At 35.2% G+C, this 22,986-nt stretch overlaps 1 protein-coding gene across 22 annotated transcripts in view; it reads right to left on the bottom strand.

Annotated features, from left to right (window-relative positions):
* Positions 1–22,986, bottom strand: part of Cntn5 (contactin 5) — a 1,206,007-nt gene that overhangs the window by 9,765 nt on the left and 1,173,256 nt on the right. For all 22 annotated transcript variants that reach the window (XM_087212119.1, XM_087212127.1, XM_087212125.1 and 19 more), the window contains 2 exons: positions 7,448–7,634; positions 6,901–7,013 (listed from right to left, as the gene is read on the bottom strand). In XM_087212119.1, coding sequence (XP_087068245.1) covers positions 6,901–7,013; positions 7,448–7,634 — 300 coding nt within the window. The remainder of the gene's footprint in view (positions 1–6,900; positions 7,014–7,447; positions 7,635–22,986) is intronic.

The following is a 22,986-nucleotide window of genomic DNA, read 5'->3' as shown; positions in this document are numbered from 1 at the left end:
CACAGCACAGGACCTGGTGCATGTGAGCTTCATAAAAAGCTACTCTTTCTGGTATATCATTGTTCACTGGCGATGGAGCAATATTTCAGTTGCATCACAAAAGATTGGGAAAACTAGATAAAAATATATATGTACTTTTCTATTGGAAAATGTGTTTTGAGCTTGAACTAACTCACAAACAAGAAAATAAACCTTAGAAAGGCAATATGTTTATATATTAAAACTTCCCTAAACTTGATTCTCCCTTCTGAGTTTTAATAATATATACTTTCTTCATCTTTCATGCATTTAAATTTACTTCTGAGGATTTAGAGGGAAGTGACCTTTCTATGAAGGTATAACATGCTGTGTAATTATATCTATTGAAATTCTTTTTGAGAATTCTATAGCCACAGTGCAAAGTGATAGGAGCATTACAACATATGTATTGTAGGGCATGGAAAGGGCTGTACTAGAGATTCATCAGAAAACATGATTCCTGCCCTCATCATACTAAACAGTAATATCAGAGACTGATCAGCAATGTAATATAGTGTGATATGTACTGCAATAAGAAGCATATTCATACCATAGTTGTGGATACAGTGAATACTTAGATTTGGGGAGTCAGCAACACTTCCTGGAGGATGCAGCATGTTTAGGTTTAAAAATGATAACTATGTAAGGATTTATGGATTTGGTTTTGACTGTAGCAGTGCAATGAATTAGAACTTGATCATCTACATGAAGTAACTAGAAATCAAATTTACAGGAATGGGAAAGTATGTAAATTGGTGAGGATTGGCAGGGGAGTAACTGTTTTAGAAGGTACTGTTATTATGGTTCAATAAATTATAATTTTATGACAAAGAAAAATGCAGCCAGTAATGCATATCTAATGTTGCTGTGAAATCCAGAGTTGAAGAAAAATTTGTGGATCAGTTGAGATTTAGGCATAAAGGTAAATGTAGCCAAAAAATAAAATCAGTTAATGGTCACACAACGAGTTTGAGATTAAATGTAGTTTTTACTGATAACTCCTAGTAGCTGCATTACTATGTAACAGTAAACACACACAGTGAAAAGTCAAATTAAATTAATGGTTAGTCTTTGGTGCTTTAGGGAATCTTGGCTCAATTTAAAATCCTGACTTAGAAAAAAGAATGAGAATAAGAAACATAAGATTTAAAGAGTTATCAAGGATGTCAAAACAGTTATTGACAGTAAAGAGGCCAGGGAGTTCTTTGAGAATATGGACATTTATAGATTGGCAGTGACAATGACAGCTGTCTTTATGGATAAAGAAAATATTTTAATGTAATGTCAAGACAGTTCTCAAATCTATTTAAAAAACCAAGAGCTTTGGGTTATTAAAAATGATCCTAAGCAAAAATTTAATTGGTACTGCTATTCTTAAAGGCATGATCTAGAAATGCGTGTTCTATATGTCTTATGGTAACAAAATATTAAGGGGAACGTGCTAAAAATATAACAATAAATTTTTGCTGTCTGTGCCTACACGTGTCCCTGAGAAAAATAAATCCTATTAAAGTGAAAGCTGATTCCTCAGCTGAGCATCCTGAGAATAGTTGATGGACAACTATTCTTCCTAATAGAGGGAAAGTAGGTTGGGTATGATGGTTCAGGTTTATAATCCCAGCACTCTGGAGGATAAGGCAGGAAGATCACCAAGAATTTGAGGGCAGCTGGGACTACATAGTGACTTCAAGGGTAGCCTGAACTACGTAGGGGGGCCCTGTCTCAAAAAAACAAAAACATAATAGAGGTCAAGTAATCTAAAACCCCAGCATCAATAGGGTGAGTCAAGCATGAAAAAAAGCTGGAAAATACAAGTAATCAGAATTAGAATGGCCGTAGACTTTTAAAGTCCTTGAGGCAATGGAGAAATAGCACTGGACTTCAAAATTCTCCATGGTGTGAAATATAACATCTGTACAAGTTTATATGTATTTCAGGAGTCTGGAAGGCCCCAGTTGAAACTGAAGTTGCACAAGCAAATAAAAATTTCTGTCTGTATTGGTGGATCATGTGACATCTAAACTTTGGGCCTGATTTCCCCCTCCTCTCCCTAGCTCTGTAAACAAGTAGAAAATTAGAATTGGGAAGGTGAAGGCATTGTCAGTCTAGGAAAGAATATTTTCTAGATGTAGACTGTAAAAACAAAATGTTATTTTTTCCTGGTTTAGAGCTGGAAGCTCTTGTCCTGCATTCTTTCTGATTGCTTGTGTCTTTTCTGAAGAGGAAAAGTTTCTCTTGGTTGGGAAGTGAACATTTGCACATGTAAAAGCTCAGCCTCTGTGCATTGAGTACTTGTTTCCCTTTTCACATCAGCATAAAAATCTGTGTGAGGAAAATAAGGTGGGGACAAAATAGTTATTATAATTTTATAATTATAATTTATAATTTTGGTAAATAATAAAAATTGCATTCTCAAGATCATTAGAAAGAATTATGGCTAAATACACCTTAGTTCACAGTTTAGTTGTTAGTGTTTCTTTAGTGAAGGCCGTTACAGATTTATAACATATGCCAAAATTAGTGAGGACTATGGATACGAACCCCAAACTAATGGAGTTATCAGAATACAGTGTTCTTCATTTAAAAATATTTTGGGGAAAAATACACCAAGTTGGGAAAACTTTCATTTGAAGTTTTTATTTTACTTTCCAAGCCATTTATAAGTAATGTATTGATAAAATATGTAATTGATTCCACATTGAAAGTATAAATAAAATAAAGTGGCATCTGTTAGTTGACCTGAAATAGTAATATATGATAAATAAATCAATTGATTTACCAAATGGAAATTTGTTTTGAATGGGAATAATTTGTACTATTAACGATTACAACAAGAGACAATTCTTTCCCAACATTTTTCTGATTCTTCATGCTTCTATTCTTTTTATTTATTAATGAAAACTGATATCCTGAAATGATTACTATTAAATCTGGACTTCTTATGTAGAATTCTAAGAAGTCCAGAAATTCTTGAACAGTTTCAAAAATAAAGCAGTGAGAAATTTCACCACTAGGTAATGCTTAATGTTTATGAATGGACTCAATTTTAATGTGTTACCTGTGACAGCCACACATGGCTCAATTCCATCCTTCTGTTATGGAATTCTTATTTACTTTCGAGGATCCTGAGAAGAATTTGTGGGTTTTTTTTGTTGTTGTTGTTGTTTTGGTACTGGGGATCCAACTCGGGACCTTGTGCTTGCGAGGCAGGCACCTGAACCACTGAGCTAAATCCCCAGCCCCTGAGAAGAATTTGTGATGGGGAGAATTTTTTTTCTCTAACATCCTTTCTTACATGATCTCTTTCTCTGGTAATATCTTCTGGTTATTCATGTTGTTGACACCTCAATCTCTGAAATCAAGTGAAGAAGTGAAATACTTGCTGCTCTGGTTTGAATGTGGTGCCTCCAAAATTCAGGTGTTGCCAATGTGATATGAAAAGCTGAGTCCTTTGAGAGCTGAATTAGGTCCTGAGGGTTCCTGCCCTGGTGACTGGGAGTAAGGCCCTTATCAAGTCTTCATGCAGCTTCTGGCCCTTTTACCCTTCTACCTTCTGTCTTGGGAGGACACAGCGTTTCCCTGTCTGGAGGAGCAAATGTGCTTGAGCACTAATCTTGGGCTTCTCAACCTCTAGGTCTGTGAGAGAATAAATTAACTTTATTTATAAATTACCCAGTCTCAGATATTCTGCTACAGCTTCATAAATGGACTAAGAGGTATGCTTTCTTAGAAAATGGATTAATGTCAAATTCTTGTTTTATTTTATCTTACGCTAACTTTGTGGTATACATTATGAGAATGAATTTTCTCTTATATACAGTATTTTAATTATTAAAAGGGTTTAGTGGATTATTTATGCATCATTTTCCACTTCTCACTTATTTTCATAATCTGGAAAACTTGTAGGTGAAGAATTTTCTGACTTTGTTAATCTTAAACTGGACTTGATGTAAAAGATATAAATCACAATCCCTGAATTTTAAACCTCAGACATTGACTCCAAATTCCCAACCTCAAACCTATATACGATGAATATTTACAGAAATTCCTTTGGTTTGTTAAAGTAAAATAGTTGTCAAAGACAAAGCGAAAAAGAAAAAGAAAATCTCCTCCTCTTCTTTTTCCTTTTTTAAAGATAGGGTCTCACTATGTAGTCCAGACTGGTTTTGAACTTACAGGGTTCCATCATGTAGGCCAGGCTGGCTTTCAATTTGTAAACTTTCTGCCTCATCCTCAGTGCTAGGATTACAGGGTGAGTCATCAAGCCTGGTTTATGACATTCCCTTTTGATATTCTAATTAATTGTGGAAAGTCTCCCTTTCCCTGATTATTGAGAAGCCTTTTACCTCAAACTTTCCAATAATCTCAGAAGCAAATTGTCTTAATGGATCAGTCCAGTCTCAAATTAATTATCGTATGGAAAGAGAAATGATTATGTACTGTGTCCCTACTTCTGTTAGACTTCTGTGACCGCTACACACTGCTAGGCTTAAGAGGTGGCCTTCTATTACCATGGTTCCACTCTTGGTCTGGCAGTGTTTTTTGGGATATAGTAGGAATCAAATGGGATGCTTTGCCCTCTTGAATATTGCATCCAGCCTGGCTGTCCTGTGTTTCTGCACTTCCTAACCAGAAGAACAACTCTTTAACAGCCCTGTGGAGACCCATGTTTAGTTTGCAGGTGTTCTCAAAGTCAAGTTCAGGAGAAGGGGTTCCACATCTGTGTTCTCCAGATTTACACCTCTTTACTTTTTATGTTTCAGCAAATATTTGTAATTACATTTCTTTCCCATGTTCCCTGTGTCAGGAAAACCTTTCATCCTTAGCAACTTCCCTGGGTAAACCAGAATTTTCCAGGAGAATCCAGGCTCTGTTCCAGGCCCAGTAACCAGTGATAAGCCTGCTTTCCTTCAATGGACCTTCAATGACAGTGGTCCTGTCATTCAAGACTGTCCCGTGTAAGAGAGATTTTAATTTGGTTGCAAAACAAAGTTTGGAGGTCTCCATTTGTGATTGGCAGACTCCTTTCATAGGAATCAGTCTTTCTTCTCAGGGATGTAAGAAAGTACACTTTCAAGGAAATGAAAAGAAAAAGTTCTTCTGGCAATGTGTGCCTGCTTATCACTAGCTTATACTACTGAGATGGACTGTGACTGTGATTCTTCCCATAGCAAGAAGATGTTCCAAGGTAACCTGTGTCGTCTTTATTTAGAGAAAACTGGTGGGCAACTTTTAATTATCAGTTTATTTTGTTATTTTAAAACTTTTACCTAGTTACTCACTCTTCTCCAATAACAAATAGAAAACATAGTATTTTTAAATGAACACCTTGTAAATGTCAAGCATTTTAAACAATCAAATTCTTTAAATAATTCTGTATGATAGGCATTATTGCTACTCTTTTACCATTTTTGAAGTTAAGGAGATGAAACTCAGGTTAAACAACTGATTCAAAGTTATATAACTACAGTATGAACTGAAGTCTGCCTGACTTAAGCCAGTGGTCTTTATTCACTACACCATAACAAATGGAAAAGTCATGCTGGAAAAGATACATTAGATGCATATAGACCAGTAATTGCATACAACATTCCTAAATGAGTTAAAATTAATTTACTAAGCCATTCTAAAAGCACTAAGGATGAAGAGGAAAATAGAATAGAGTCAAGGAGATCAGTCAGAGAGACCAGTCACATATAAAATGGAAGAGCAGAGACAGAAGAATTAACAGTGAGCAAATAGTAGGGGCATCTAGCCTGGGAACCCATGCCCAACTGCATGGATTCACATAACCATGTATTTCTCTCATGAATCTTCTATGCTTTTATCTTGCTCTTTTTTTGCATTCTACATTGCTTTACTAGCTTGGGATATTGGTTGCTATGGTTCTCATATTAGACTGACTTTAGAACGACCTGCCAACATTTCTGGCAATACTGCTACACCTAAAAATAGAAAAGTGTATTTGCCTTAGAGGGCAATTTGTGAGGATATAAACTTCTGGGAAAGGATATAAAAGGACATGGCTCAGGGAAAGGTCCAGAAAATGACTCACCTACTTAAAGATCAAATTCAATATCCTTGAGGATTAAGGACAGATTTGCATGTATGCAGGCTTGAGCATGAGCATGTCTGTGATCCATACTAATTACAGTAAGAAATGCTACAGGCCATATCTTAAAATAACAGGAGCTACTTACTATAACATATAACATTTATAACTGCTTCAGTTTTTAGCTTCAGAATATCAACACTTTATACACAAAATACTGTTACCATCTCAGATAGAAAACCTATGTACAAAGATTTCTTTACAGTCTAAATATTGTCATTAAAATATTTTCAACTCTATCATAAATAATATTGAACTAATACGTTTGTGCAGATGTTTCATATTTTCAGATCTCTTGTTGGCATATGGCAGGATGACTGTAAGAGATGTATATGAGTTGGAGGTTGCTATCTCTTACCATGGACTCTTTCCTCTTTTATGAGCTGACCTTAGCGTTTTTTCCTTCCCCTGTTCTTTGGTCATAGCTTTTCTATGCAATCTAAAATGCCCAGTGTCTGCCATTTGACAGCAAAGTTTGTGGGGAGGATGTGCCAGGATCTTCTGCCTGGTACCGTGAATTATGGAGATATCTTCATACCAAATTTAAATTGTTGCTTTTTCAATTCTTATTCCTTCATTTCCTATGCCTTGTGCAATTCAAACTCAATTTGGCTTCCCTGCCTATAGGAAGATTTTTGTCATAAAACATAGGTTAAAAATGACTTATAGAAGACAGAAGGCTTGTTAGTGGGTCTTTTTATGCCTCATTAATGGTCCATTCTCATAATAATAATTTAGAGCATGTAAGCCAGAGATAAAGAAACACTAACCTTGTAACCCAGGACTTCAGATTCATTGGCTAAAGGTCTGACGGGCTCCCAGCCCAGAGAAACCTGAGACCCTTGATGCTCCCACCTGAGGTTGCTAGGTGCTTGACTAGGGGCTGCAAAATACAAAGTGAAAGTGAACTCACATGGATTCTCAAATACATTTCTTCTTTAAATCTTTTTCAGTATTTCAATTTTTTCATGTGTTTAGTAGTTGGCTGACACCATAGGCTTCCTTCCAGCTGGAGTCAGATAAGGAGGGTTTTCTTCCAGGAGTGTCATTTTAATAGCTACTCTACTTAGCTTTTGAACTTGAATCCTTTTATCTCCCTTCTGTGTCAAAATCGCTTAGCCTTGTTTCCCAGGAAGATAACCTTTATCTATGGTGAATGCAAAATTTTCCGAGCTAGTTTTGGAATTTAGATCTAAGCACTGAAGCAAGACTATGAATCGAAACTCCCCTTTGACTGCTTATGTACCTTGCACAGCTTTAAGAAATATGAAAATATGCTGCCCTTTTTTCTGAAACAAACAAACTCAGGTCACTTACGGGATTTCTTGGTGGTTGCACTCACTTCACTGCTAGGTGGCCCATATCCGGCTCCATTGTAAGCCCTCACTGTAAAGTGATATAAAGTATTTCCTTCTAATCCTGTCAGGATGACGAATGTCTCATTCCCCCTGGTTTTGACTGTTTCTGCTGCATCTTCTTGTTCCATGTCTTTCCAGTAACCAACCTGTCAACACATTATCACAAGACAGATTAATTTTAAGGTTTCCCCTGGGATTATGACTGCTTGAATGTTGTTCTCTTTTTTAGATGTTGCTGGAAGCCCCACCAGGAAGAACTCACCCTCCTATGACTCTGTTATCAGACCTTACTAATGAGGCCAAATGGCTGTGCAGGTCACTGCCTGCTTTGCACCTGTGTGAACTGTAGCATCACTGCAGTACTCAGCCAGGCAGCAAAACCCTTTCATGTAAGGGCTGAAAATGCATCCTGATATTAAGGAAGAATCATTCAAAGGACAGAAGTGCTTTTTCTCTTGTAGGTTATCTGAACCATTTACCATTTATTTAAGTCCATGAAAATTTGAATAAATTATCTGAGAACCATAAACAATATTTCCTCTTAGGCTTCACATGAAGATGAATCATACAAGCTGTATCAGTTGAATAGAGAGGAGGTAACAGCACCACGATGAATTGGAGTTGTTTACATGTAGAGAAATAACATAATTAGTGTATGGGAGAGAGGCAGAAAGAAATAACGTTCTAGTAAAGCTCAGTTGTGCCTTGAGATCTTTTCTCTTGGTTATGAGGTGGCTGGTTTCATAACAGACTTGATCCCTTTGTTGGACTCAGTAGCTGTCTCTGTGAAGCTAAGGCTTAACTTTGCTTCAACACAAGAACTTAATGCTGTGTCAGTGCATGAGGAGTTGCCCCCATATTCCCAAGTTACTGTGGTGAAAATAGTTGATCATTGCATTCACTTCATTCTCTTTCAAGTGCTTTGTCTACTGTGGAATCTAGAAAGCCAAACACAACATTTTCCAGATTCTGTTTCAGCTAACATTGCTGGTATACAGTGTGGGCCCTGAGGAGTTAGGAATCTAGAGATAGTCTAGAGCATGTTTAGGATGGCCACTTCCAGCTGGGCTCTGATCTCAAGAATGAGCATGTGGATTACTATGACATTTTAAGGGTCCCAGCCAGCCTATGTGCTGGCTGTAGGCAAAGAACCAAGATGCATCATGTAAAGGTACAAGTTCCCAATGAGAAATGTAAATGTGTTGTATACCTAAAATGTACCAATAAAAGAATTTAAGTAATAAAGAAAAAAAGAATAGGGAGAAGGGCCGGAGATTTAGCTCAGTGGTTCCACCGCCTGCCTTGAAAGTGCAAGGTCCCGAGTTTGATCTCAGGTACCAAAAAAAAAAAAAAAAAAAAAAAAGAATAGGGAGAGGAGGAAGGAAATTACAAACTGCAACTGCAGTGTTATGAAGTGAAAACTATAGTAATTACTGCTATTTTTTCTTGGTAATATTTTGGCTATACAGAATTTGTAAATATGAAATCATTTTAGCCTCTTCCTTTCTTCTGGTGTTGTGTATAGTGTTATTGGTAAGTGACTTTCTAATTTATTTCTTGAGAAGAGTAACCTTTTACCTTTAGACAGATTAACTGATGGGATGTTCTTTGGTTTTCCCTCTTGAGGAGAGGGTGATTACACTTTAATTTGTAAAGTAGAAATTTGTACTATGAGAGCATGGAAAAATTGTTGTTACTCATTGATGCTTTTGGGGAGCTGTTGAATGGAGCAAGGGTGTGTTGAGTAACCAAAGAGATGGAGCACAGTAGTTATCAACATCTATTTTACCCTTAATCTAGTGTCCCTTTCTATACTAATGGGGATAGAAAACTAAAATTCATATTTCAAAGACTCCCTTACAGTTAGGGTTCTGGATGAGTTTTAGGTTCAACTATTCAGACGCAGGTGCATGAAATTTGAAAGTAGAAGTGAGACAAAGGGCAGACCTTTGCCATTTCTGCCTTTTTGCTGGCAAGCACAGTAATGGAAGCATTTTTTCCCTTGTTTTCCTTAGCAGCAGCGTTAGAACATTTCTCATTGCCTGGCCGTTGCCTTAGTGGGAATCAACAAACAGGGCACAGGGAAGACAAATTATAGCAGGCCCAATGGGATTCTGGAACTGGTAACAATAGGGAGTCCCTGAGATGGGAATGATATCCTTTGTTTCACACCATACAGATCATGGTGGCTTTCTTGCCAAGACTGCAGCATGTGCTTCTGCAGCTGATGTTTTTCTCCTTGTATTTTGTGGTTAATCTTAAAGATTGGATTTGAGAATCATCCTTGAAAGATCACCTGGCATATTTGTTAATTTAACTCTCAATAATTTTGTAAACCATTTAATGCCCATCATAAAACACTTCTTGCTGAAGCTAGTTGGAGTAATTGAACTCTTTACAACTGAACCCTGCCTGATATATCTATATAGATCTCTAATTTATATATAAAAGAAGGCTAATAAGATGATCAAATCCTATTTTTCAGCTGTCTCTTCACCAAATTGAACAAGAACACAGCTGAGTAACCGAACTTCAGAAAGCTGGTATTTTTTAAAAGCCAGAAGCCACTAATAACATCTTTTATATTCTGCTACCACCTTTATTCCCACCTCCAAGAATTAGCTTATCTTATTTGATATCTGAGCATAGTTTTAAAGGGAAAAAAATTCAAAATTATTTCTAGTTAAAAAATTGGCAAGAAATTGTTGCATGAACAACTGCATATCTTGCTTTCCAGGAATATATCTCATTTCCTTTTCTCTGCATCAATATCCCTTCAACAGTCACATTACTTTAAATATTACTGAGGAAACTGAATGTGATTGAATTAAATAGATTTTGATGCAAATAGATTTTCATATAAATTCTGAACTCTTAAATATTGCATGTTTAATGTTCTGATTAACCACCACAAAATTAAATATCCCAAGAAAATACAAAATACTTTTAAGTAACAAATTCTGAGAAAAAATATTCTGTCTTTACTAAAAACTACCTGAAACAAAGAGGTTGAGATTTTTCTAGTTTTGAAGATCCATTCTTTTTCTTGTGGCAGTACATATAAATTTGAAACATCAAAAAAGAATGAGAGAGCTGATAATTCACAATGAAATTATAATCATTTATCTGTGTATGTGGGAGAGAGTTGGAGTGAATATAGTGCTTCTTTAGAGTTTGATGAGCTGGAATTGAGATTACTAAATTTGAAACTCTCTTCATTGGATCTTTTCCCCAGGTATAGATTTCATACACTCATAAACTTTGAGCCCTATATCTAACCACTTGTAATGAAGTTAAAAACATTAAGGAGATATAAATATTTAAAATTTGAAGTACATACAATCTATTTCATTACCCTCACATAGTTGTTTTTTGTGGGTCCCTTCTTACATTCTTATATAAACTTAATATATTTATGATAATGTGCCTATAATGTATGTTCTTTCTCTAACATTACAGTTGCACATCAGTATTTTCCCATTAAAAATCAACATTCTATCATATGGCTATGTAACATATTTAATCATTATCCTATTGTGGAACATTTGGGTAGCTTCCAACTTTTGGTCTTTTAATTAAAGTGTTGCCATGGATATCTTCATGTACATTATTTACTACTACTATATTAATTCCTTGCAATAGATTGCAAAGAGAGATTATAGGTTCCTAAGTTATAAAGATTTTTTTTATATACAAAATGCCATACTGGTTTTCAAATACTTTGCACTAATTTTTTATTCCATTTAAATGTAGAAATTCCCCATACTTTTGCAAAATCATAGATTCAAAGCCAGAAGACCTATATAGTATTTGATTTTTGGTTTTTTGGCATTTGTAACCTGGATATAATGGGACAAGTTACTTAACCAGTGACTCTCTATATTGTTTATAAAATAAGCAAAATAGTTCTTACTATGGTTTCATGAATTCCAACTATTTGAGCTGTTCTGTTTCCTAATCCTTTAATATTGCCTACTTTTATTACTTGTAAGCATGTTTTCGCTCTTTCATATTATTTTATGATTTTTCTACTGAAAATTATTCTTATTTAAAACTGAAATGATTTTATTGTTGTCAGCCACGAAGTGTGAAATCTGAATCATGTAACAACTCTAGGAGTGTAGATCTGAAATTTAAATCCATAGGCTAGAACTTCATAGTATATACTTAATTTTTTAAAGTCAATTCTCCCAGATAATAACTATTTTCCTGTGCACAGAATACTGTATATTTCATTTTTGGTATGGTAATTCTAAGATATTCATGTCATACATAATCCATTTCCCTTACATTAAATAATAAGTTCTAAAATCATTTCTGCCATATGCAGTTAATGATTAGTGGATAAACTGTAAACTTTCTCTTATCCTTGATCTTCATTTAGTTATATAAATGTCATTGGAAAATACTTACCAATATTTTGTTTTCTCATCCAATCTTTCCCACTTTTTAAAGAATAATTTTAAGTTCATAGAAAAACTGAGATAAAGAAATGATCCGAAGGGTGGAGGGGGTGAAGGGAGGGCTAGGAATGGGGAAAAAATAAGAACCAAGACGCATTATGTAAAGGTACAATTCCCAATGAGAAATGTAATTGTGTTGTATACCTACAATGTACCAATAAAAGAATTTAATAAAGTGCAAAAAAAAAAAAAAAAAAAGAAATGATCCACATTCCCTACCTGCAAATACGTTCAACCTTCCCAATTACCAACATCCCTCACCAGAAAGGTACATTTATTACAACAGGTAAACCTACACTGATATATCATCTTATCCAATTTTTGTTACTTGTTAGATTTTAAGAATTCAACTCTTAAAGGAAAGAAGGGAAAGGAAAAATTATGAGAAATGGAAAAAATGGAAACAAAGTCTTTGTAAATAGGGAAGGGTGGAGAGGGTGAAGGGAGGGCTGGGAATGGGGAAAAAATAAGAACCAAGATACATCATGAAAAGGTATAAGTTCCCAATGATGAATGTAACTGTATTGTATATCTAAAATGTACCAATAATAGAATTTAAGGGGAAAAGAAAAAGAATTCAACTCTTAGGGGCTAAGGATACAGCCCAGTGGTAGAATGTTTGCTTAGTATACATGAAGCCCTGTTTCCAATATACTCCCTTGGGGCAGGTGGCAGGGGTTAGCCCTTATACTGTACTGGTTTATTGCCAAGGGGAGACACTGGTCAGGGAAGTCTTTGCTAGAGCAGGGACAGTTCTTGTGACGGCCGAGAGATAAGTAGGAGCCAAGCAAGCAAAGAATAAAGGAAGGCGGAGAGGAGTGTACAGAGTGAGAGAGGATCATGGTACATAAACTGGGCCAAGAAAAGTCCTTTGAGGCTGATGTTGGGTAGTACAAGCGTGGTGCAACTCGATGCTGTAGACACGATGCAGAAAGATCTTGTAGTTCGCTTTGTTATGGATGAACACAAATATGTTCTAGCAGCAAGTGTAACGCATTGAAGGCTTTTAAGCAGGAGTGAGGTGGGGAGAGTGCATGGTCAGATTTGTTTTTTGAATAGATACACCTAACAATCAAAATTTTGTTTGTGTTAAAGTACATAGATCAGTTCTTTGTTATTAAGTTAGGCTTCTTATTGGACCCAGAATAAATTCCAGAGTTACTGCTTCCACTTGCAATATAAACATTGTCCCATTAAAAATAACATTCTACCATATGCCTATGTAACATATTTAATCACTATCCTATTGTGGAGCATTTGGTTAGGTTCTGACTTTTGTTCTTTTAATAGCCATGGCTATCTTCCTATTGAATGTTTTCCCATATGAGATACAGTCTCTGCATATTTCCCCAATCACATATTGTGTCTCATATCACTGTGTCCACTTCCTACCCAGTAAACATGCCTCAAACATTCAATCACATTCTTAGTTGAGAGCTTTGAGTTTTGGTGTTGGTTGCGTGAAAACTGTCACAACTGTTGCTTCCTTTTCATCTCAGGTTTCAGTTAATGGAGAGACCTCTTAAAGAGACTTCTCTTAGGAGACGACCTCTCCTTTTGTCATCCCTTTCCATTTCACTCTGAGTTTTATAAATTATCATTACTTACATTTATCATTGTTTGAAATTATCATAATTACCAGTTTAATCATTTGCTTTATGATGGTATAGAAATCAATAATTTGTTTTAGTGAATAAATGGTTGTGATATGAAGAGCAGATTGGGAGGGGCCGGAGTAGATAGGGTGAGCAGTCAGGCACATTGCAGGAGTCTATGTCAGGAATGGGGATTGCCTGAACTAGAGTGATGGTGGTGAACACAGAAAGGTGTATGGATTCAAGAATTATTTAGAATAAGAAATCAACAGACCATGGTGAAAGATTAGTTATAAGGATTGAACTGTTATGATTTTTTAATATTTCTTGTAGCTGTAGGATTTCTTTATCTTTTTTTTTTGGTACTGGGAATCAAATTCAGGACCTTGCACTTGAGAGGCAGGCAGAGGAACCACTGAGCTAGATCCCCGGCCCTTCTTTATCTTTTTAAGATAGGATTTTTTGGGGGAGGGGTTGCTTTATTTTGGGATTTTGTTCATTTTTTTGGTTGTTATTGGTTTTTTTTTTTTTTTTCTTTTGGTACCAGGGATCAAACTCAGGACCTTTTGCTTGTGAGGCAGGCGGCAGAACCACTGAGCTAAATCACCAGCCCATGGTTGTTACTGGTTTTGCACCATATACTTTATCTTCTCTGTAGATATCTATTGTTTATGGACCAAAACTTTTCTGTTTTTCATGTCTATCATCTTCTCTCTCATTTTAAAATAAAATTTCCATTTTTTTTTATTCTGGATCGTTTTTCAGGGTTGTACTCTAAAGCACTGGTTTAAATATTTAACAGTTTCACGTTTGCTTCTGATTGCTTCCAATGAATATTTTATTGACTTTGCTTTGATTTTGTTGCATTCTCTCTCTATCCTGAACTGCTCCTTTCAATATCAACAACTATTCTTATTTACCTCATGGGGATCAAGAACCATATGTTTATGTTTACTTCTTTTTCTGATTTATAAAAAAAAATTCATAAGAAAGGAATTCATACTGAGTCTTACCATTTTTTCCCTCTTTCAAAGATTTTCCTTCTGTCTAATCACTCTTTGATCTTAGTCAACTGATTTGAATGGGAAACATGCATCTGTAGACTGTATCTTCCTGTACTGGTCTATGCTACAGGGTAGATGTCAGATTATTGGTTGCCAGGACGAGATCCCACTCAAATTTCTACAGATAATAAAAAGAGATCCACTGATATTTATGCCAGGAGACAAAGCTTCACGGGCCTGGTGCAGTTTGTTTCACTGAAGCAAAGATAAAGGAGAAGGGGGCCGGAAGCTATTTCATTGCTTGCTTGAACCTAGAAAATGGAATTTTGAGGCTGGGTCATTGCACAAAGATGAAAGGAAAGAAAACCTAGAAAACAGTATAATAATTTTGTTTCATACCACTCACTGTGATTGCAGTGAGGATTGTCTTTCCTCATGGTTTCACAGGTACTTTAAGGGTGATTAAAGAAAGCTGGTTTTATGTGCGTTCATTCAATTCACTGTCATTTCTAAATGCAAAAACTATAATTAATGTAAAATGCGGACTAGGAGAAAAATATTTTATTGGTAGTGTCCTTTCTCTACTGATTTCTCACCTTCAGAATCATTTTAAAACACTATGACCTTTTTTTTCCTACAACTGCTCAAATTGCTCAAATTGCTTTTTAGATTCTTCTTCCCTCATGCAACATCTAAGATCAGCATGCATGTCCTTTTACCAAATTTCAAAAACCCGTGTATGGGGAACACATTTCTCGTGGAAGATAAATTTGTTTTGGTTGGCAAACGTCCCTGCTTTTCTTAGTTTAGTCCATCTCCAGTTTTCTAATCTCCTGAGTTTCACATTAGGTATAGTTATTAAATTGTCTCTTCACAATCAGTACTCTGAGACACCTGGGCAGTCAGTACTATTAGATTGCATTCATATTAGTTGCTTTGTGCCCAGAGGTAATTTAATCATAAAGGACAGAATTTAATGACTCAAATAAGATAAATAAACAATGCTTAGTTAAACTTCTGAATATTTATGAGGCAGTTCAGTGGTGATTGGAGGATATGATGTGAGGAAATTTAAAATGCAGCAGGAACATAATAATGGAGATCACTCACTGAATAAATTCGTATTTAGTTTTCCTAGATGCTGTTTCTACTACCTAAGAAAATATACTAAAGAAGCCTGACTATAAATATAATTGAATTTCTTAATGCTCTTCATGTAGTTCATTGTTGGTGTTTTGCAAACATTGGTTCCCTTCTCCTTTCTTACTCAAATGTTCTAAAAAGGAGTGTACTGAACAGAGAAAACCTGGTGGTGTTTCATTTCTGTTAGTAGATTAACTAATGGTCAACTTGTAACACCCAGCTGAACTGAATCAGTGTGATCTGGGCATGGAGGATCCACCTGAGGATTGTTGTCAATAGCCATAAAAAGAGAACTGGAGGGGAAGATCTGAGCCTGTTGATTTTCTAGGAGAAGCTTGCTGCAGATGGTTTTCCTGATGCATTCTAGGATGTTCTCATCAGAGGAGGAGTTGGGGCCTCACTGTAGCTAGGAATGGCTGCTGTTTTCATCAGGGGAGCTCTGATCTTCACTGTGAGCATCACTTCCCGGCTCCAATGTGGATCCCTCATCTTGGTGGCACAAATCCTTCCTCTCACCAGCATAGGTTTTCTGGCTTCCACCACTGGCCTTTGGGCCTTCCAGGTGCAGATCCTCAATATGGACAAGCATGAGACATTGCCGTGGGCTCTAGGCCACTGGCTGCACTTGTGGAGGACATTGCCTTGGACTCTAGGACTTTAGCTGGACTTGTGTGGAAAACTACTGGGATCCAGGCCCTCAGCTGGATTCTTTGGGCCCATAGTGTGCGGTTAATCTCTTGTACTCCTTTGCATTTGACTTTTTGGGTAATTATCATAAAATAATCCTATAATTTATGTGCCCTGTATTTAATGTATTCCCTTGCCAAAACTCTAACTACAACAATTACAATGAATGTACTTGAATATGTTTTAGAAGATGATTTTATACATCCTAATAGACTCTTAATCCATTTTAGTTAAATGAAAGTATAAACATTTTGATCTGAAAGCTAATACTTTAGGTAGAAAATATTAATTTAAAAATTTATTATGTAATTAATCATATATGCTTATTAATCATGAATACTTATTTCAGATATTCCAATATCTGTACGAGATACTAAAATGGAGATTTTTTTGGGAACTGTATAGTTTTGATATATGTTAGAATAAAAAAAATTAGTGATATGTTCAATTTAATATGTTTGAGAAAGAAGAGTGCATTTTAAACCCAAATGAAGTAGAAAGAAGGATGTAAAAATAATAGGATCACAACTTAATGAATTGGAAAAACAAGAAAATGAATAATGCCAAGTTAATTTTTTTTGAAAGAATTAAAAATTTTGTAAATGACTTTGGATCAAGAATGATCAGGGCCAGGGATTTAGCTTAGTGGTGCCGGCGCCTGCCTTGCAAGTGCAAGGTCCTGAGTTCGATCCCTGGTACCAAAAAAAAAAAAAAAAAAAGAATGATCAAAGGAAGCAGAATGAAGGGAAAGAGAAGCAGAGAGGGAAGAAGCAAGGTTATACAAATTGTTGATACAAAGACAATAAGACCACTGATGTTTAAAAATGGAAATGACAGAAATCTGGACAAAAAGAGTGGCCATACAAGCTTTGTTCCAGATGACAGTTACAGTATCTTGGCAAAGATACAAAAGCATACAAAATCTGGAGTACAGTGTACTCTTGGAAGCTAGAAATGTAATAGATAAGAATTGTGAGTTTGTGGCTTTTTGGGAAGATTCCTCCAGACCTTCTGACTATGTTAGGGAAAGCCTGCAGCCTTATCAGATGGAATTGCAGAAGAATCTCAGTGGAGAAAGAGCAGCTGGAAACATAAAAGAGAAATTCAAGAAGTGAGAGAACTGTAGAAATGCTAAGAACCCAAAGGTGAGCCTTAGCTTGTTTAAATTTTTGCCTGAATAATAAATTATGCTTGCCCAAGGAAAAACACTGAGGCACCTGATAAATAATGTAGGTAATGACTAAGAATATCCTTAAACACAGTTAAATTAGGTGTGAGTTTTGAGTTTGCTGTTTTTTAAAGTGAGTCCATTCTCCAATTTTCATGCCCTCAGGAAGCAGGAAGGTAAGAAGTTTTAGAAGTTTATATTTTAGATTTTAATGAATTATGTGTGGTGAAAAAAAGTACTGGTTGAGATAAAATAATATAGAAGCATTAAATGTAGTTATATATAAAATAGATTATTCATTATTTCAAGGTGAGTGTTGAGTACATGGAAATTCTTATACTTACGTTTCACATATTCTTAAGTATTTCATAATACAAAGTTAAGTAAAGAAACTTAAATCAAAAAACAAGGATAACAGCTATAATGGCATCAAAAATAAAACAGACATAAATCTAAGAAACTTTTGGAAACTTATATTTTGGAAACTTGTACTGGCAAGGATCAAAGAAGACTTAAAGAACAAAGGGATATATCATGACCATGAATTAGAAACTTAATATTTTGAAATGAGTAATTTTCTGAAATTGCTTTCCATAGTCAGTACTATTCATAACAGAACCAAACTTGAAACAAGCTTAATGTACTTCAGGGATAGAAGAGTATATTATGGGATACTTATGCAGTATCATTTAGGAGATAGTATAAACCAGAGCTGCACACAACATTATGCATGCATCTTACTGATGAATGAAAATACAGACAAAATTTTCCACATGATTCTCAAAACTGGCAAAACCAATCAGTGTTAGAATTCAGGATGGTGTTTGTTTTGGGGGGTTGGGAGACTAGTGAGGAGATAAAAGGCAAATTTTAGTTCTAGTAATGCTTTGCTTCATGACCTGGATTATGGCTACACAGTATATTTACATCAAAGTAATTCATTGAGCAATACAATTATGATTTACATACATGATTTGTGTATGGTTCTCTATGTAGATTAAAATAATGTCTTGCCACTTAGGAAATAAAGTCTTGGCTACTTAATAATTGGCAATTAGTCAATTACTAATTGGACTTCATCTAATACGAAGGATGTCATTTATAACTTTCTATTTCTTATTGCAATCAAGCATTTTATAAAATGTATCCATTTTCTAGCATATTGAACTAGCCCTAGTCTGTGTCTCTGTTCAGCACACTGAATTGGTTGTCAAGTGCTTGAAATATAAATGTACCCTTCAAAATGAAGAATTGTTGCAATTTAGTAATTCTCAAATGGGTTGTTCTAAGAAAATGTCAACAAAAACAATCAAGCATTTGAAAAATAAAATTAAATTGGTTGATGTTTACATTTACAATTTTTTGTAGGAAAATTTGATGTGTTATGGGGTAACTGGGATTGTGGATGACAAAAATGCATTCTTAGCAGTGATGAAGTAAATCCACATCTGTGTTGAAGAGTAAGAAAATGGAAAATGATTCCATATGTGACAAAAGCACAAATACATTTTGGTTTCTTGGTGATAAAACAATATAGCCAGTACAAAAATTCTGTTCTAATATTTTAAAAACTAGAATGGTTCATGTGAAATTTTTTTTAAAAAATTGAAAAAGTAATTTGTATTACAGGATTTCCTTCATGGAGCCATGCATCTACATACAAATGAAACAAGAACAGAATAAACTGAGTAATTACTGCCTTCTAAAAGAACTCTACAAAGTTGCCTTTCAGTAGAGTCAGGGAAGGAACAAGTTAAGCAACTGAAATACTATTACCCAAGTTTTTTTTATCTACTGATCTTTGAAAAACAAATAGTTTCAGTTAGCCTCATGGTCTATAAAAGTAATTCAAGAAGGTAACTGAATGATAATGATGACACGAAAGCCATTTGCTTTAAATCAGAGATCACAGAATTTCAGAAAGAACTGGCATCTTATTTTCTTCTACTATTCAGTTTTTTGTGTTCTTTTTATATAGATATAATAAAAAGCAAAGAGAATCTGTCAAACAGCTGCTACCCACATACCATATGGAAAAAAACCAGTCTTTGCTCTAGCCTTTTGGTAACTGGCTTTACTTAAGCTCTTTTTTCCCTTTAACTTACATCTGAAATTCCATTTTCATCCACACATAAGCCTCCCTTCCTCTATTTAATATAAATTAAATGCAGTCTGCCTAACTTGAGTTCTTGTCAAACAGCAGCGAGACCCATTTGTTTTTGTCTCATGCTCTGATTAGTGTCAGATCATAAAATACAGGAAAAAACAATCTTGTCCTGTATCCCCTTAAGAAATCTGCACCACAGCTTATTTTATAAAGCAAAATACAACTGGAATCTTTTTAGTGCAATCAGTACGTGCAAATGGCTTTAGTGACTTGTCTAAAATGAACTCCTAAGTTACATATCTGCTGGAAGTTTTAAAGCAAACACATGCTAGTCTTGTACGTAACCCAAGAAAAAGAGTTGAGAGGGCTGCCTTTTTATGACAATTGCAAAATTGTACAAATTATTATTTTTTTGCTTGCTCTTCATAATAAACACTAAAGAGTTCAGAATTAGGACACTGAATACTTGTACCTGTGCTTCAAAAATGGATTGTTACTTGCAGTTAAAATGAGTCTCACTATTAAAAAGTAATATAAAATTAATGATTTTCTTACAAAAATGGTAGAATAAACACAGATATCTTACATTTTGCAATCATGGGGAACTTTTTTTTCATGGGTAGAATAGACAGCATAATATTTTTAAACACATGTCTGGTGAGAAAAGTTATTTCCTTTTTTAATTCAGTAAGCAAAACTATTTCATAGCTTAGGAAAATTGAGGTCATTTTAGGGACAGAAGCATATCCTCATGTAAACACAGAAACATAAGAGGCATGACCAAAATACACAATGAGCGCTTAAATAAAAAATGATTACAGTAAAAGACACATTACCATTAATTCCCCTAAAAATATTCTCCCTTGGTTTGAATGTACTTATCCCACCATTCTCACCACTTTCTGAAGCAGTTATGGAATTCTTCTTTGCATTTTTTAATACAACCTGTAAGGATGCAATGAATGCTGATGCTGAATACTATCCATAAGAAAGACAGGCTTGTAATACCATTATGGTGTGTCCTTATCCCCCTCAATCACTGGCTCTGTACTGTGCAACTTTCGGCTCTTCCTAAAAGTCAAAATGACCATGAAAGGTAAACATTTTGAATCAATTCAGGACACTGAGGCAGCTGACAGCACAACTAAAAACATTCATAAAAGAGGACTTCCAGAACTGCTCCAGAAAGCAGTAATAATGATATCAATAATGATAGGTGTGTTCAAAGAGAGGGATACTTTGAGGGAGATGTATAACAATGTATATTTTGCTGTAATTCATTTTTAAAAAATATACATTCATATATTTTTTCAGTCACATCTTCTACACTCATATATGGCACTGACATGGATTTATTCTAACAAATATTTCATGAGGATCTGGATCCCAAGGCATCCTGAGGTAATGATGGACACTGAATTATATTGTTCTAATGTCTTTCTTTTAAATTTACATAAAGTTTCCATAAATTTCCCTTCATAGTATACAGTAAACCTTTTGAGGCCTAGTACTATATCTTATAAATGTGTATATTTCTAGTACACAGCACAATACTTGATTATTAATAAGTGTTTGATGAGTGAAGGAATTACCACAATTTCTTTCGTCCTGCTTCCAGACCTGGGAAAATCAGAGAAAAGATTATGAGCTTTGGCCTTATCTGTTACTCACTCTTTTTTTTCTAAACTGGCAACTGCTCTGCATTGGTATCATGCTCATAAAAATCCTGTGTGCTTTGAAAAGCTTGAGTGGTTCTGCTCTAGGATTCAGGGATTACCATTCACCAGGCATGTCAGTGCTGGTGGGTTCATAAATTCAAGACAGAACCTAATAATTTATGTGCATGGGCCAGTCACAGAGATGGCAATCCAGATGGGATAGTCATGGTTATTCATGAAACAAAATTGTTCAGTAAAATTCAACCCATTTCCAACTTTCAATCATGCTGCATATCATAAGCTAGAAATTTCACGTATCTCAGTGCTGTTTAGTCTCTGCAGCCATTAAATATCAAACTACTTATAAGTAACACGTTATCAAATGGGTTGTTCTAAGAAAATGTCACAAATTGTTCAAATATTTGTAGAATACAATTAGATGGTTTGATATCTGTATTTGATATTTCATAGTTATTTTTCACATGTGAGGTTGCACTAATCCTACAGAAAGCAGTCTCAGAAGCTCAGTGAAAAGAAGCTTTTCTTTTGCATGGGGCAGTTCCCATCAAATTGTGGTATTTAGCAAAGCCCAAGGATGGATTTACTAGAAGTGGAAAAGGATGATACCACTAAAATATTCTCAAGTCCCTCACCATTAAAGATGTTTTCTAGAGGTTAGGGGCTGTCACTATTCTGACCCTGTCTTTTTTGTATAAATCCTCCTACTATTTTAATTGCCACAACTGGTGTATTCCATAGGGCATTTAGTACATTTAGTAACAAAAATCAGTAAGTGATTTCAACTAACTGATTAATTTTTTTGAAAATGTTGCATTAGTTGAAAATGCAAATTAGTTTAAGTCAAATGTCTAGTTTCTTATAAGCCAATTAAGATGTACTGGAATGTTCTTTCTGGACGCAACAATGGCACATGTGAGTAGGATACTGACAGATGGTATTAGGAGAAGGTTTGACCAAACTCCTTATTGCTCCCCTGTAGGCCTACCTTAGAGAAAAGAATGAGGAAACCAAGTCATCAGTAAAAATTAGCTACCTGGAGTTAGGATCAAGACCTAAATTTAGGATTAATGCCAAAACCAAAACATAAAAACAAACTGAAGAAAAGAGGAGTAATCTCCTTTACCAGACTGTGAATTTTATTGCCAGGCAGGAACTTAACCTGTTCATCTACTTTACTCATTATTTTAGCCTGAGCTCTGCAACAAAACAACAGGCACTCAATATTAGTTGAACAATTAAATAATAAATGAGATACCAATGAAATATTCAAAAAGTCAGATCAGGGATATCTGAGATCAAAATTTCACTGACAACTAAGGATTATAATTAGAGCCTGGTTGCAACAAAATTCAGGAGCGTCTGCAGTAAGACCCCACATTGAGCAGAGAGAAACTTAGAAACTTAGGTGAGAGATCAGGAAAAGCCATGAAAGCTTTAAGGACTCTGCTGTTCTTGATGATGTCCATCTTATCTCTAAATGATACATGCTAAGAGTAGCCTCCCTCAATTAGTAGAAAAATGCATAGGTTTTAGATTCAAATGAGGTATAATTAGCTTTATTCATTAAGTAGAATGCATTGAGGGGTTTACATGATGTATTCCACACAATATGAATGCCACACCATGTATTCCAGAGGTATAGTCATCAACAT

This window comes from Heterocephalus glaber, unplaced genomic scaffold, assembly GCF_053883595.1.
Source record: "Heterocephalus glaber isolate CG9 unplaced genomic scaffold, H.glaber_assembly_v1.0 deba00001429, whole genome shotgun sequence".
Taxonomy (NCBI): Eukaryota; Metazoa; Chordata; class Mammalia; order Rodentia; family Bathyergidae; genus Heterocephalus; species Heterocephalus glaber.
Note: the sequence above shows the minus strand (reverse complement) of the source record. Positions and strands in the feature narration are given on the sequence as shown.